The sequence below is a fragment of the Etheostoma spectabile genome, chromosome 5 (genome assembly GCF_008692095.1).
Source record: "Etheostoma spectabile isolate EspeVRDwgs_2016 chromosome 5, UIUC_Espe_1.0, whole genome shotgun sequence".
NCBI classification, from domain to species: Eukaryota; Metazoa; Chordata; class Actinopteri; order Perciformes; family Percidae; genus Etheostoma; species Etheostoma spectabile.
Window position 1 is genome coordinate 9120210 of NC_045737.1, and position 17568 is coordinate 9137777.

The window sequence follows — 17568 nt, forward strand, 5'->3', positions numbered from 1 at the left end:
TGGCAGTCAAATGACAGAGGTGGAATAACTTGATATTAATGCTATTGTTAATGATAATGAATGCCTTTGTACAGTAGTGGAAAAGAAGCTTTCATTCTTTCCCGTTTTGTAACTTATGGTTTTAAATGTGGGATTTTTATTGTTTTTTAAGGTTGAGAACTGGCAATAATTTTTTAATATTTTAAAATAATTTTGAAATCATGATATTAAAAGGTTTCCTCAGGCCAATGATGTTCGAGATTGGGGGGACTTGTGTGTTTTCAGTTTAAAAAATTACCAATGCTGGTGTAAAACCCATCAGGGACCACCTGTTTGGGGCTTCCGCCAAAATAAATCCTTGTTAAATTCAAAAACAAAGACACCCTACCAGGCTAAAAAACATCTGTGAACGAGAAATCTAGTTTATATTCAAATACAGTACAGCAAATTCAGTGTGTCCCCAAATCGCGTTATGGTTTGTTTTTTAAGAAACACTTTCAAATTTTTCAAAGTGAAACGACAATACAAAATTTGCTTCCGGGGTTTTTTATTAAAATGCAGGGGAAGGTTGTAAAAAAACAAAAAAAGGTTTGTATAATAAAAAGGGTAAAAAAAAAAAAGGAAAAAAGGGATTTTTGGGAACAGTATCTTATACACTAAAGTTAAAAACAATGTCTTTAATAACCTTGTTTTGGGAAATAAATCTAACTCATTTTTTACCATTTAACTTTTTTCACCCTTTTTTCTTTTTTTCCTAAATTAAAGATCCCCATTCTAGACAGGGGGTTATATCACCTCGGGAACGGCTACGGAAATGTTCAGAACAAACCTCACAAAACGTTGGGCGGAAATGTTTTTGGAAAAAACGGAGACAAACAAGCAATGAAAATTCGTTAGCCCAAAAGGTTTTTTATAGAAAAAGAAGGGAAAAGCACATACATGGTTTCTAAGGTCCGTCTGAGCCCAGTTTACTAAACATTTTGAGCACATTTTACCTGTTTAGGGGAGCAAAAAAACCTTAGCACTAAAAATTTTTTGGGAAAACCGCCCTGGTCAGGTTAGGACAATGTTGGGTAAGTCTGGATATGTTTTTAAGTTAAGCGTTAGGGGTTTAACTTTTCCCTCATGCTACTATGGGGCCCAGGGCCAACCTGTGCTGACTCACGAAACAGTAAAATTTCCCTAAATTGCTCTGCCGCTTGACTTTTTTTAAAGCTAAACCATTTCCATGCCTGTTCTTTCTACATTAGGTGTGCTTCTGTTTTATCCCAAAAGGGCTCTAAACACGGAAAAAAAGAAAAGCATAAATTTTTTTGGGGTACACTTTAAAATAAGGTCAAAAAAAAGGGGGTTTTATTTTTTTGGGGGAATGGTAAAATGCTTATTCTCTTTTTTCCAAAGGGATTCCCCTTTTTTTCGAAGTTAAAAAATGATTAGTTACCTTTTTTGTTACATGGAAAAGGGAAGATTGTTCCCCTTTAAAAATAAACTCCATTTTGAAAAACGGAACAACTTTTTACTTTTAAAAAAACAGTAACTCCCCTTTTTTTGTGTACCTTTGTAAAGTTTTACCAACTTTGCACAAGTTTTTGGCATGCTGAGCCTGTTTCAATAGAGTTTTTTAAATTTTTTTTGGGTTTTAGAATTCAATATTTTGCTTCTGTTAACGTTGTTAGATTTTTTACTTTTCATTTAAAATGATAAACTATTTTAAAAGACTTATGAGTTGAGCCTGTGGACTCACTTTGCCACTAAATTGTTCCAGCACATGTTAGCTGTGAGTTTAGTGCGAGCGTGAGAGTCCATGTGTGCATAAGCGGGTTTTCACTTCCAGCACAGTGAGTAACAGTACTCCTACTATGTGCTTCTGCCCACTGAGTGCAGTGAAAGAAATCAGATGCAATAGCGGAGAGAAACGGCATGCATCACGACTGCCTAATCCACAGCCCACAGTGACTCCCTGCAGCGCTGAGAGAATCTAGCCTCCCACAAACCATCCATCATTTAAATGAGTGTGACGGTTTCACAGCTCTGCCTTGACTATCCCACATACGAAGTTTGGGAATCACCAACCAAGTCTGCCCACACTTTACCACACTAAGTATATTAACTCCACCCCAGTAAAGAAACTGCAGCTCTGGTGGTGACCCTTCATCTAATCCTTTTCCCACTCTAGGTGACCAAAGATGTTGTTAGTTTTGGCACCAAATTATAAACCTACTGTGACTCTCCATATCTCCCACCATCCTGGCCATATGTTGCGGTTGAACAGATGGATCAATACGTATTCCCTCATCCAGATAGGAGGTGAGAGTTGGGGCTAGTGAAGGTCGGAAGAGGACAAGAGCGGGGGGAAGGGGCAGGAATTTGGTGTGACAGATTTACAGTATTTATTCAGTATCAGACTAGACAAGTAGTCATCCTTATACTGTAGGGCAATAACACACCTACATGTGACAGGACAAAACCAGCTGTGCAGCATACAGTAGTGTTGTTGAGTCATAGTGCACTGGTTGAGTAATAATAGGACAGAGCGTCAGCAGAGGTGATGGTGTTATGGTTTACAATCTGGAGAGTAAGTCCAGTTCAAATGTCAGTGTGATCTTGTATTTTTTTTCTATCCCCCACATGACACCAGATGATCAACCATACCCAACACTTAATTTGTGTTGCAGTTAAAGTTTCTCCTTTCTAATGCTTTGGGGCGAGTGGTTTCAGTTTCACAAATAACTGTCAGTGCAGTGTTTTGGTGTAAAATATGCTATGTGCTGTTCTGGAACCACACAAGGCCAGTGCAGAGCTTCTCAACAGTACAACTACAAAAAACAATAAATAAACAAAACATCCTCACAATCTGGTACAAGAATAAGACCTACAAATAATGTCCTTCACGATTTAGTGTGAAAAACAAGAGAACAGGTTACCCATATCCCTTTGGAGCATTTGGTGAGTTGGTGATATTCAGTATGACTCAGGCCCTGGCGTAGTCACTAGGTACATGTGTCTGGGCTGTGTGTGCTTGAGTGTGCGTGAAAGAGTGCCACAGAGTGCAGGCATCTGTGTGTGTATTATTTGTTGCGTCTGAGCCGTGAACCCTAGCTTTCCCAGTCATGGCCGACCAGCCCATCATCATCTGAGTCAGAGTCTGGTGAGGCATCCTTTATGCGGCGCAGCGCCTCGTGGATGCTCCTGGTCAGGGGGTCGGTGGAGGCCGGGAGTTCTCCCTGATCCCTTCTCTCTTTCCTGGGGACGCGCCTCAGTTTGACCCCCTTGCGAATCTGAGCCAGGATGCTGTTGGGGTCATCGTCAGCTGTTGAAGGCGGCAGAGAACGCTGGTCGACCTTCTTCAGGTGGAAGCTGCCTCTCTTCAGGGAGGCTAGCACCTCGTCCATGGGCGAGCTCACTGCTTATAGGAAGAGAAGAGGAAGACAGATGGTGATTGACTACTGTAACTTGCTAATCTAGTTGAGCCTACTGTGGTAAATGGTTCCAGTACCTCTTCTGCTGTGGGAGTCAACCTGGGGAGTCTTCCTCAGTTTTTGCCGGGCACTCAACAGTTGGCTGCTATCAAAGAAACGAGGGATAAATGGGCCGAGTGGGGAGAGGGAGAGCTCTTCTGCAGCATTCTTCCCTTCAACCTTCTGCCCATGCCGAAGTGGGCTCCCAGAAGGCGACAACTCCTCCTTTATTGGCAGGGGAGGTGGAGGGGGAGGTGGAGGAGGAGGAGACATGGGGGAAGCCAGTAGTGAGGACAGGGAGCAGGGGGAACAGGTGGAGTCTGTAGTACTGGGCACAGGCAGGGGAGGAAGAGATGCTGTGCGGACCGTGACGGGCTGAGTGGTGAGTGTGGAGCTGGGGTCCGTCTGCACACTGGTACTGAGACACAGCGGGTGGCCCACACTCGCGCTACTCGTTTCCATGCTCCTTCCACGCTCTCTTCTTCTGGTGTGGGCCACGCGTAGACGAGTGGACTTAAGAATCACCTGACCTGGGTACCGCTAGAGAAAGAAACAGCAAAAGACAGAAGTCGTTGATTAGTAAAAAAAGAAAAATGTTGATATTTACATTTAATTAATAGGAGGGCACACACCTGCTTGAAAGTGCGTAGTCTCTCCAGAGTTTTCTGCCGCTCCTGACTAACTCGGCTGTTCTTCCTCTCTTCGTCTTCCTCTTCTTCAATATTCAACTGAAAATTGTTGGGGTGGAGAGTTACTGACATTGCTACAGGTATACAGTCACATCATTATAAAAAGCACATACCTGTAAACAATCACATCCTTATAAAAAGCACATACCTGTAATACCTGGTGGGATACAGAGTCCTTGTGGATGGCTTGACGTTTCTGCTGTTTCTGAGTGTGGTTGGATACACAGATCTCCTGCAAAAAGATGGGAGAAAAAAACATCAACACACTGACCCACACAGCATCATGAATAATGCCAATTTCAATTCCAATACATATTAGTTAGTTTCTTGATGTAATAGGTTTCTGGCAATAGCAGGACACTATTTCAAAAGTGACTTCTGCTCAAATATGAAGCCCTATCAAACAAAAGGCAAAACACACACTTCTACATATTGAATAGTTTGCACTATATAACAGTATGTAAAATCCGGGATACACTTTAGGAATATGAATTAGTGTAATAGTAAGTAGGGTGTACACACCCTTTTGTTCCTCAGATAGGATCGCTTGGCAGTGATGCGCCCCCTTCTTGCCTCCAGCTGTCGAGCGCTGACCTGAAGTCTGCGCAGCTCTTCCCTCTCTGCAGTATCATCCCCTTTTATTTCATCTGCACTTTCAAAGGTGTCATAGTACACCACCTCATCTTGACGCTCTACAAACACACATACATAAATACTGTAAATGGACTTGTTTGGAGACACAGCTACAGGTCTTTCATGTGTTAGACAGACAATACACACCATTAATGTACAGAGTAATACTTCAGACTGTTATGTAGCATGATCATGCAGAAGAGTTTGTGAAATGTCGTGGGCTTAGGATAAGGGACTTATCCTACAAGCAAAATGTGTCCAAAACTAGCTTGTAAATTTAGCCAAAATACCTGACATCTGTCTGTGAATGCTGTCTAGTTGAGCAGTGAGGAGCAGCTCTTCACACTGTAGTATCTCCACCTGGATATCGTACAGTTGGAGCTGGCGCTCATAGTAACGTGTCTCCATGTGGTCTAAGAGGGCCATGGCATCGTCACTGCTACACAGACTCTGCATCTGAGGGGACAGGACAAAAAAACTTACATCAAAAAACTGTGTGTGAGTGTTTATGTTTGTTCACATGTGTTTTGAATGATATTGAGTGTTAGTACCACACCTCCTCTCGAAGTGTGTGTTTCCTCTGCTCCAGACAGATCTCCCTGGCTCTCTGGAGCTGCAAAGTTTCCTTGGCGACAGAGTAGCAGAGTCTCTCCATGCGCTCTACCGCTGCTGTCCATGAAGATTTACCAAACTTACGCCGATCCACCTTCATACGCTCATAGAGCCCTACACACGCACATGTACACACACACACACACACTGATAACATGAGTGGGCATTTAACTCACTTTCTTTTCTTTTAATGTGATGCCTGAATTCTCATGGGAGGAAATATGTATTACAATAATGTAGATGGAGACATCTATTGGTCACATTCGGACATTACAACTTCTTTCATTCAAGTTTGCACTTGAAGCCACTCATCTGATTTTTGATCTAATAAGTATCAGATAATAACTGGACTAATCAGTAGTGGATAAAAAAACTTGGATAAGCAGGGGCACATTGTGGATTAATCCTTCACAAAGACAATCTGTTTGCAGAGCTGTTTGATCAATAGGTTGTCCTTGTTTCCTCTTGGTCCTGTCAAACCATGGCTGTCTGCACTGCCTCATTAAAAGCAAATCACATTAGCCTTGGTGTTCAAAACCACACACAGGTCAATAGAGGGCCAATACTAGTGTGTGTGTGTGTGTGTGTGTGTGTGTGTGTGTGTGTGTGTGTGTGTGTGTAATTAGTCCTTCCTCTGCTGCTTTATTGACTTGACATTGGCAGTGACCGTGATGGCATACTTTACCTTTCTGGGCTCTAGCAGTGATCTCAAAGTATTTTACAGTAAACTCCTGGATGTTGAGTACTGCCTCCTGAGCTTTCTTCTGCCAGTCAGAGTCCTCCTTTTTTAGAGCCTCGATCCGCCTTGGGCCCAGATAGTCGTTCTCCATAGAAATCTGTTGAGAGAGGTTGACATATTTACAACATATTTTTGTCAGCGAGGCTAAGAACGACAGGCCTCACTTGGGGAGTAAGACAAAGATTTATCCGGTGAAAAGTCCAAAGAAAATTAATTATACAAACTAAAAATATGTACACTCTGTGATACAGTATTTTATGCTGATATTAAAAATTGGATCTGAAGATGTATGATATACGAATAGTTTCATCTGAGGTGACACAGTACAGCCCAAAAAAAAATCCAGACCCAGAAGATACTGCTTCAGTTGAGATTCAGATGTGGTTGGAACCCCAAATGTTGCACACTACTGCCACAAAGTGGCAAGAGTAAATGGGCTTCACAAAAAAGAAGAAAAAAATAGTGGTATCAATGTTTTCCCTAATAAAACTTAAGAGTTATTAGGTGGTAGTTTACATGACAGGACAGTTAACCTCACATAAACATGTTGTAGAGAATGATTGCCTGACTTACAGTAAATTGAATCATCCCATGAGGAACAGTATCAATTAGAAATGGTTTCACTGGAAAAAAGCAGGCCTGGAGAGGGAGCCACACTCCCAGACATGGAAGCACTGGCATTATGCAGTATTTTCTACCATGTGCCTATTCAAACAAACATGACATTTTTATCATATAAACTCATTTTTACCATCTAACAAAAGCAAAATGGCCATTAGATGGAACATAGGAAATTGATATTTCAAACAATTGAAAACTGTTAAATGCCTTTTGACATTTTTCCTGAGGATAAATAATAATGACAAATTCACTTTAGTAGCACTTAAACAACCAATTCTAACCTATAATATTTCAGCGTCACCCATTCACTTTATCTTTTAATTAGTCGATTCTGGGACCGTTTGAAGAAAGTTAAAGACCATAATGGGAATATGACGTCGCTGTGTCTCTGTTAACCATACGCAGACAAAATGCTCACTGATCAATAAGGAGCACAATTTAACTACCAGAGGAAAACAAAAGGTTTTCAGGAATGGTTACAGAGCTAAATCTCTGACCCTAAATAACCTCGCTGCACCTCTGCTCACACTGCACTACTCAGCAGTGCACCAGTATCATTTACCACTGCAACTTTCTGCTGTCCGATGGCCAGTGATCATTCCTTTGCTTTCATTTTATTCAGCATTGCTATACATGGTGTAATGTTAGACATGCTGCCTTTACATCTGATGATTTATGTTACTATAAATCTTACTGAGCAACCTTTTACACAAAAACCTACCATAAAACACTCTTTAGATATACTGTGTGGCCTCGTTTTGCCCTTGTGATTATACAAGATTAGAGGCCATGTAGACACTTGAACAACTCAAACACTGGCTAGGCTGATGCTACTCTATATCAACATGCCATCTCCTTTTATAGTTAAGGGATTCATGATTGTGTTTGATATTTATATTTTATTTGTTAATCTTCTAGTTTGTGATCAACATTTCATCGTATTCAATGACCTAATCTAAATTTGACAAATTGAAAATCATTTAAAAACACTGATACAGTGACTTTACCAGCTCACACAATGCAGTAATCGTTTTCCTGTTGTAATTTCTCTCCCCTTATCACATAAGACTTTTTTTCACTTTAACTAATCGTGAGATTTGGAGATTTCTTGAAAAAAACGCATTTTCACACCTCTGTACAGCGATAAAAAGGAAGAAGCATAAACACACATTGGGACGGACATTTAGTAGTGACAAATAATGCAGAATTTGAAAGACAAAAATGAAAACGTGACCAGCAAAGGTAAGAGAAAAAAGACACATACACCTAACACAACTAAGGGAATTTAGATGAAAAAGAGCTACATAAAGCCATGCTGTGTCTGAGCTACATACACTGCAGGCTATAAATAGACCCGGAAGTGCAAGTTCAACATTCCCTCCCCTCTCAGTATCCAGCCAGGAGGTTCCATGGTGTAATGGTTAGCACTCTGGACTCTGAATCCAGCGATCCGAGTTCAAATCTCGGTGGGACCTGTCAGTTTTGTAACTACTTAATGTCCTTTCCGGCAAAGCCTCTTGGGGATCTCTGCGTGCTTACTGCAGTAAATAAATCTGTGCAACAGCTGAGAGACAGAAAGGAAGAGAGTTTGCTCTGGCAAAAACCATAGACAGTAAATGGACTGTAGACTTCCACGGAGAACCAGTAAAGTCAATTAGAAGCACTTTTCTGGGTGATGGACAAATAGAATCTTTTAAAAATTATTTTTGAAAGCAAAAACGCCAGAATTTTAACTAGAGTGACACCTCTTCCTGGAGCTTTTCCCTCTCTGTCACAAGGGCATTTGCAATAGGAACACTCCTTCTTTTTGAAATATCCTGTAAGTTGATAAAGTCTCCCGTCGCAAGCTAGATTTTCTAATATCAGAAAACAGAGCTAAAAGAAGGTGCAGAATACAATATACAATATTACAATACATGTGTCATATTACTTAATTACTTATTTAGAATATACTGAAAAATTGTTGTGGAATTTTTGCCCAGCGCCGCCAAAAATGAACACCTACCACAGCAGGATTAATCATTCTGCTTACATTCCTGTCTTTAGCTGACACTGAAGGTCTAATTAGCCCCAACTTAACTGAAAAGCTCTCTAACCTCCTCCATCGTCCCATTTCTGCTGCATGTTTGCTGATCCCAGTGTGTCAGCATCATCCTATACCTGCAGTAAACCTACAGGACCACACACAATATGACTTATTTATGTCTCTGTGAGATGGCAGGAAATTGGAGATCCATGGGGCTCCATTTATCTCACAGTATGTCAATCAATGCCCAACTACAACACATCAAGTGTTTTAGATACTGTGTGTGTGTGTATATATATAATGTACAGTATATACGGTGTATATATATACAGTATGTTTTCTTTTTTTCTGATGGATGTTATGCAGTAATGTGATACTGTCTTTTTATTACTGACGTGAGTCAGTGAGCTAAATATAAATCAGCTATCAGCACTGCAATAATTATTTCCACCATTTATCCATTCACCACCCTTCATCTTTTCTTTGCAATAAGAAGCATCTAACCACCCTCCCACTGCTTCACTAACCATAAGGCATTTATCATAATATACAAAACAATCCATTTTGCATTTTCATTTAGCAGACTCTATTTTGAGAGACATGACAATTTCCTGTGTTTTATGACTGTTCTATGTTGGTGCCTGTAAAGAAATACAGAAATAAATCACTGAATCTAGGACTATCTGCATTGTAGCTGCTTCCCACATATGGTAGTTACAGTAAGCATACAGCTGAGTTACTCCTAGAGTAAGAAAATATATATTCAAATTATAAACTGAAAAACAGAAACAACACAAAAAACACAAACTTTTTAGTTTATCCTAGTTGGATGCCACCAACAGTAAAGACCATTTTTTTACGACAAAAATCAGCTGGCCATCAATAAGTAGAGTACCTGATAGAGATAGATAGAAGTGTTGTATAGAGCCTGTCAGGTATTGCTCGGTGTGTGTGTGTGTGTGTGTGTTTGTGTGTGTGTGTGCATGCGTGCGTGCGTGAGTGTGTATAAAAGCTGAAGAGGCTTTGCTGCTTCTTAATGTGCACACAGTTATACACTACAGCTAACTTTACAGTAACTGGCGCAAATTGTTACCTTGATCTGCTGTCTGCGTAGCATTGCTAGTTCCCTCATGTCTCTGAAGGGCTGCAGCAGGTACTGGTACAGCCGTGTGGAGGCCTCCAGCAGGCCTCCATAGGCCTCATCTTCCTCCTCATAAAGCTCCAACAGCTCCACCATACTGTCAATGGTCTGGTGCTTCTCCAGCAGCTGTATCACATGCACACACAGAAAGCTAATTTTTTATCATTGTCAACATACAACCAACCTTCAGAACATCAGAACGGATAAATATTCATAGCTTTTTTTTTTTTTTTTAATATCTGTACAACCTTGTTACATAATAAGGAATTATTATCATAATTGTTATCTATATTGGATGTAGAGGGAAAATGGGCTTCCAGCCAACGTCTGTTGTGGAACCTGATTGAAAAAACATATCTATTCATGTTTACGTACAAAGTCTAAGTGTGCAGTTACAGCAGACACCAAAAATGTATTTAAGATGTAACATTGGCTCATTAATTGTTTTGATGTGTGTAACTGTTAAAACAGTTATCACACAATCTACAGAAACGCAATGAACATGCTTAACATACACTTTAAATGACACTCGGTGTGGCATTTGCCACTGCACATTAGACTATTGTGTAAACTGTAAATATAGTGTTTATTATGCAATCCAGTGCACAACATGTCGTTGACCTTGCGAGCAAAGTCCTTTCTGCTTCTGGGAATAAAATCAATACACATACATTTCTGCCAGACTGAACAATCCTGCAGGCTACCAGCAATCACTGAAATAGCCATTAACTCAGCCCTCAAATGGAGTGGAAGAATCAATATGCCAGTGTGTGTGTGTGTGTGTGTGTGTTTGTGTGTGTTATGCCCCAGTCTAGGGGTGCCTAGGACAGAACATGATCCCAGGCACCCCTAGTGTGTTGAATGAACTTCTGTGCAGAGCATTTGCCATGATAAAGAATTGAATGTCCTTATTTTTCCCGATTGCTAACATGATCAAAACTCATATTCAAGTCAAATTGTCAAAACGAATCACAGTCAGCCAAACAGAAGTCTGTGTGGACCAAACAGTGAATCACTTTTCATTGCTTTCACGCAAAAAATGCACTCAATTTTTCCAAAATCCAAGAATTTTGTAAATGCTTACACACTGTTTTTGAAACTGCTAAAAACACTTTCAACTCAGAATGATAGCAATTTTTTTGCATTTCTGCAGAAACCATAGCGCAATATATAGAAAATCTTTGCAGAATATTTACAATAAAATGAAATATGAATTGTTCCAAACAGCTGATTTCAGTTAAAAGATATTAGATGTGACGCTGAGGAGAACCAAGTGCAAGAGAGAGATGACTAGAACCATCACAGTGCTGTACAGTATGAGTCATGCTATTTCATTTTGTTATTACAGTATTATTACAGATTTTGTTTGAACTTTCTTTTTCTATAAGTACTATATGCACATACATCAAACATAAAGGTTATTAAAGCAAATTTCAGATTAATTCCTGTTGCGTATACTTTAGAACAGTCAAAGTGAAAAGGTGTTATTCTATAATGAAATACTGGTTTATGTGAAACATCATTCAAACTTAAAAGATAAAAGTTCATCATGTATGTAAGGCTCCCTGTTTTTAGTGGTTATAGGTCAGTGAGTGGCGATGTATGCTTTCTGAATGGGTATTGTTGCCAGTGTTTGGCTAAACAAGCTTATTTTGAGACACGTATGATGTGTTTTGGTGGTCTGAAAGAGTTTTGGAGGTATTATTGACTGTTTTGCCATGATGGTAATTCAGACTGTATGAAGAGTTTTTTTAAAAGTGTGTGTGTGTGCGTGTGTGTGTGCGTGTGCGTGCGTGTGTGTTTCTCAAATGAAAGGGAGTAGGTGTCTCTTGACTCTTTTATACTTTTGCAATGACAGTAAACATTCAAGCAGATATAAAATGTATGTACTACTAGAGTCATGAACATTGGAAGCTAAAAAGAAATTATTTTTTCATTACTTCCATTTTTTTGTGATAAATAAAAAGACATACTGTATATATAAAATCCTACCATTCACACTGCAAATATTCTTTAATTTGCCTGATTTTTAGTTCCTAGTTTTGCAGCATTCACAACGACTAGGTGGGTTTTACCTGAGCATCCTTGGTCAATACTTTGTATAACGGAAAGATATTTATTACATAAATACAGGTAACAGTCAAAGTTGATGTACCCTCCACTATAATGGTCAGGAGTAAAGCTGTGATGCTAATAATGGCAAACTGCCATTAATGCTCTTTCTAACCTGGATTCTCAGAGGACTTTTTTGCAATCTCTGGCTCAATAAGCCAAGGCTGCATTAACCTAATTGATAAGTAGTACCATGTGAGACCCAGCGAGTATCAATATAGTGTCTGTTTTGTAGTGTTTGATTATATTATTTACAGACAGAAGTGTTTTACTAAATTGTTTATTAATATAACTTTAAGACATATTTTATTTAGAAAAACAATTATAAAACTTGTCAAACATCTATTTTTTTTCATCCATGCACGCTTTTGAACACACCACCACACATGCACACTGTATGCTATTTGACAGAGTAACAACTTATAATCAAAGACAGTCTGAGTTTTTTTTAACAACATTTACTACAATATTTGTTTTATTTTCGTTGTGTTTTTACCACATGTGAAATTCTCACGTTTCTTGTTTTTGGATATCAAGACTGATGCTTTTTGATTCCGTTCTGTTGCACACTGAAACTACAGGATGTGTATTCTTGTTTTTTAAAATGCTGATCTGTTGAATAAATGTGTTTTAATGTTAAATATAAGAGTAGTAACAAATATATTAATGTTTATGACAATTATTTCCTGATAGTCTACATAGATTTGTCAAAAGCATATCAACTGTTTCAGCATTTTCGTCCTACGTGTTCTCACAACATTATAAGAACAAAAGAGACAGAAACGTAATATATAACATCTGATATTTCAGTTTGTCAATATCATTCAAAAATGTAATTACAGTGTGTTGCTCAAGTCTTTATATATAAATAACCAAGATTAAACCAAAATTAGGATATTTTGCAACTAAACTGACAACATTCTACCTGATAATAGGTAAAGTCTATATAGCAACCTGCCCTGTTTGGGGCTGTCCAATATGGTTCCATAGAATAAGATGAGATGTATGCTTTAATAGAAGTGTTCATTCTAAAAGATACAAAGTGCTTGAAGTGTGTGTGTGTGTGTGTGTGTGTGTGTGTGTGTGTGTGTGTGTGTGTGGTGTGTGTTGTGTGTGCACCCTCTCAGCTGTGTAACCAGCCTGCATGCTGAGGGTATAACATTACCCAGAGGACTACAGTTACAACCTAATTTTACAAATTCCTCCTTCTATTACTAGCTGACCAGCTCCACTATATTCCCAAGACAATATTTTAATAGGAATAAAAGAATAATGGAGACAATTGTCAGTGTCACTGTCACCTGTCTCATCAGTGTGCAATTGATAAAGGATATGTGCCTATGCCTCTGCTTATGGAGGTTAGATTGTTGCATGGCTTGTCCATTCTGTAACTTCTGGTGACCTCTTTTTCTCACAGACCTGATTTAGATACCTATTAATTATAAAATACAGTAGTTATACCAATGCCAAGTTAGCTTTTATTGTTTGGTTTCCCATATAAGAAAATATATAAATGATGATGAAAATATACTTATTTTAATCTAAGATCTCTGACACAGTATCATAGTTCACCCCTTTTCTGTAATGCTTTGTACTCAGTTGAATGCTATTTTTTTACTAAGTATGTCTTTAAAATACTACCTCCCATGAATGTCTAGTGCATTACACTTCCCACACTACCATTGTGGTATGGCACAGCCTCAAGCAGTCCCTTTGGTCTGGTCACCACAGCAGAAAGACTGTGGTCTCCAGATGTGCAACTGTGTGATTGTGAGTTTCAGAGAATGAATATGCACAATACGAAGATGATGAAGTCACGGAGATGCGGGGGGAGAATCAAGATCTCACCTCTTGCAGATGTTTTGCTGCACGGTTGAGCGCCTCTTCTAACCCGGACTGCCTCAGCTCGCTCAGGCTCTCGTAGTACTCGTCTAGGTCGTCGTTTTCCGTAAACAGAACCTGCGAAAGGATCTTCCATCCACACGTATCGAGCGCGTGGCCTAGGTACATCTGTAAACTGCAGCAAAGCTCATCCATTTCGGTCTCGGATACTTCCGTCGGGCCGAACAGCACTGTCCACACACCGGCTGGTTCCTCCGGAAACACCGGAAGGCAGGGCTCCAGGTCCGAGTTCACCGAGCACAGCTGCTGGTGGATCGACCGGAGGTCCTGGAAGGAGAAGAGTCCGGCCCAGCTGCAGTCCTTCATGCCCAGACTGTCCAGTTCCTCCAGGTCCAAGCTGTCCAGTGAGGGGGACAGTTGCCCCTCTCTTAGTGATTTTAACACTTCAGTATGAGGACTAACAGGAGATGCTGCAGATTTAGTCACAGTTGGAATCTTGACAGGACTTGGTTTTGTTGATATGACGGACTTCTTAGGGCTTCTAAACACAGCCTCCTTGGCTCCTTTGCTAGGGCTCTTAGATACTCTGACGGGACTTTCGGGCCATTTTGTTTTGTCCCCATCCTTTCCAGTCGCCTCCGCCGGTGGGTCCCTACCAAAGCTTCTCCTCTGCACCGTCCTGTTGTGACACGTAATGGCAAATTTACCCTCCACTTCATTCCAGGCAACGATAAAGACAAATTTATGCTTTTCCTTCACTTCGAACGCGTTCGGCCGAACGGCTACCCACCCCGACTCCAAATTATCCTCCATTGTGAAGGACATGTCTGCAAAGTGATGGAACAAAAATAGTAACACTGCTGGCGCCAACACAAACCTGCGTTAATTGGCACTGTTTGAGAGTCGGATACAGAATAGTCAAACGGTGTGTGTTACAGTGTTACAGTTAAAACAGCGTTAACCAAACATTGTTTTCTCTCCGAGGATATTTCGCCTGAAGGGCTGTATCCTCCTTCGCTTGAGCGGATCCATTTGGAGCAGTGCGGTACGTGTCATTTCCCATCTCTGGCCCACCTGCATTTAACTCGGATGGCTGCCTATCCCAACCTCCTATAACCGTTACCTTTAGCTTTGCGACCATACAGGTCTCGACTCAGACACATAACATGCGACCGTGTGTTCACCAGGTCCAGCGGTCGATCCGCCTCTCAGCTCCGATCCGTTATTCTCGATCTCGATCTCGAGGCTCCAGAGTACCATCCGGATCCAAAAACAGCGGCGTACATCGTTCAAGGACCACGGAATGAGGTCATGAATAAGTGTGACCAAGGGGTTAGTCCAATCGCACTGTCTCCAGAAAGGTTGGCACCGTCTCCAAACTCATCACATCACCATGTTTTCTCCTTCGTTTGCCCAGCAAGACTCAAAAAAATAATAATAATAACGTTGGCTCCAAGTGCTGGAAGAAATATCGGAATTTCCATTGAGTCGGCAGCAAAGTTTTAGTGTGACCGTTTTTAGTTTTTGTTTTTACATTTAACCAGCTTTACAATTTTGTTGCTAATGCTATAATCCGTCTAGTAAGCTTCAGTATTATACTGGATAAATAGAAGTCACAATTAGGCGGCAGTCTTGTGAAAATATAGGCTAGGCTACGGCTTAGAACATGCTGGGTCTGTGAGTCCGAGGAGCATTTGAAGGCAACATTAGCATCTCAACTTTAGGGCACGTAGGGACGTGCTGACGTTATAGGTTGAGCAGTGGGATGCTTTGCAGTGTAGCTGCATCACCGAGAACAACGTGTAAAACTAAAAAGAAACTGAAGAAAAAAAACATTTCAATAAAGTCTAAAATAAATAAAAGATTATTATAATAGATAGTGATATATTTGCACCACCGTTGATTAAATTCAACATTATTTGTGATTGACTGACGGACACTATTGTAATGCGATGGCCTTAGTTCATGTGCTTTCAGCTCATACAAAAATACCCTATTCTATTGCCAGAGGGCCCTGAAATAATAATATGTGAAACAGTTTTACCAGTCATCATGAAAGTTAATGCATTACTGACAAGAACATTTCTTTCCTAAAAACATATAAAGTAATCCTCAAATAAATGTTAGAAAATGCTGCAGTTAAACTGTTAAGTATCTGCAGAAAGATGCCTCAAGCCATCTGGTTGAGTAACTATGTCGAAGAGAGCTGCTGAGCTTTCATTGTTTACACATATTGACTGTTACAGAGGAGAGGAGTGGAAAATACTGTAGTATTTCCCTTTAATGGTCACACAACCTAAAGCAGTTGAAAGTCAATTCCTCACCAGGTTGCATCAATTCTAAAGATGCTATGAGTAATGCTTAGGACCGTGACCTATGAATATACCGCCTAAATGAATTACTTTTGAATAAAATCATTTAAAATGCCTTTATTAACATCTTATAAAATACTGAAATGGGCTAACAATATTAAATAGCAAATAAAGGGGTTTCAAGACAGAGATAGGCTGCAGTAACAGTAAGGAGCCAAGAATAGTTATTCAGTAATATTCAAATAGCTCACCCCAAACCTACAGCCCGAAGCAGTTTAAAAAAATTCCTTGAATTTAAGCCTACAAAAAGTGAAGAAAAAAAAATTCTACGACTCTTTGATCGTCGCGTGTGACCAATAATAGGATTAAAAAGGCAGGCCTAGCTCCTGAATGCCAGCTCAAATGGGCTACTGTGTCAATAGTATATAGCTGCTACAGTGTGTCCCAAAAATGTTTGGGTTAAAAGAACAATATAACTCATAAAATAAACATCTTAAATGAGTTGGTCAATTAATACCCTGGAGAACACTGTTCCTTCTTCTATTTTGATGCATGGTGGCTTCTAGAGGCAGAAGATGGGGTTCTCATGTGCAAAAAGAACACAAAGTGAGAGGGACAAATGGATAGTAAGTAGTCTGTATTCTTTGGTTTATCTCTCACCAAGGGATGTTTTTTGTAAATAAGTGGCGTGTTTTTTTTTCTGTGATGGGCTATGTCAACTCAATCCACTTTTATTTGTTTCTGTTTTGGCAGCTGGTTATTTAACCATTACTGTTGGGCATAACTAAGCAATCATAAATTGATACATTTCCGTTTAATCATATCTGAACACACTGGACCCAGGTTTAGGCTCTGATAAGGTGCTTGGAAGTGCTTGAAAAATATGGATATATCATAGCCATAAATCCATGTTTTTCTTTCTTCTTCTGATTACCAAATGTATTAAGTGCTTATAACTTTAGCAAAACATCAACATTTGCTCATAATTAGTATATTAAATAAATGGGGTGGTAACAGGGGCTTTCATGAGTGTGGAAGCTACAAGCTCAGGTCCACGGATTTATTACTACTATTTCTGCTCTGGTTAATTCACCAAGTAATCAAAAACAGTGAGTAGCAATGCACCAAAATCCCCATGTGTGACTGACTATGCATTTGGTGCATTAAAACTGGATTACAACTTTCACAATCCACATGGTTGGATAGGCTACAGGGACAACTGCATGGACAAAACATTGTGAATCTGCTGTGAAAAGCGGCCATTTAAAAAAAGATTTTCCACATAATTCATCTCATTATGCAACTAAGGTTTTTGGCAGGCCAAATGTAACATTGGTAGGCGCTTTGAATAAAAGCATCAGCAAAATGAAATGTAATAATATGCTTTAAGGACACCTTATCAGC

The 17568-nt window shown here is 39.8% G+C and overlaps 1 protein-coding gene and 1 non-coding gene across 2 annotated transcripts; one reads left to right on the plus strand and one right to left on the minus strand.

The window, feature by feature from the left end:
• Positions 1–1507: 1507 nt before the first annotated feature.
• Positions 1508–15489, minus strand: LOC116689239 (junction-mediating and -regulatory protein). The gene is made up of 10 exons (XM_032515673.1): positions 13859–15489; positions 9851–10024; positions 6057–6207; positions 5316–5485; positions 5050–5215; positions 4649–4818; positions 4275–4358; positions 4070–4165; positions 3476–3977; positions 1508–3382 (listed from the first exon to the last, which is right to left on the minus strand). Exons 1-10 carry the CDS (start codon positions 14675–14677, stop codon positions 3075–3077), a joined length of 2640 nt encoding a protein of 879 aa, XP_032371564.1. The 5' UTR covers positions 14678–15489; the 3' UTR covers positions 1508–3074.
• On the plus strand, positions 8135–8206 carry trnaq-cug (transfer RNA glutamine (anticodon CUG)). The gene has a single exon. It is a non-coding gene; the product is annotated as a tRNA-Gln (tRNA).
• Positions 15490–17568: the final 2079 nt, after the last annotated feature.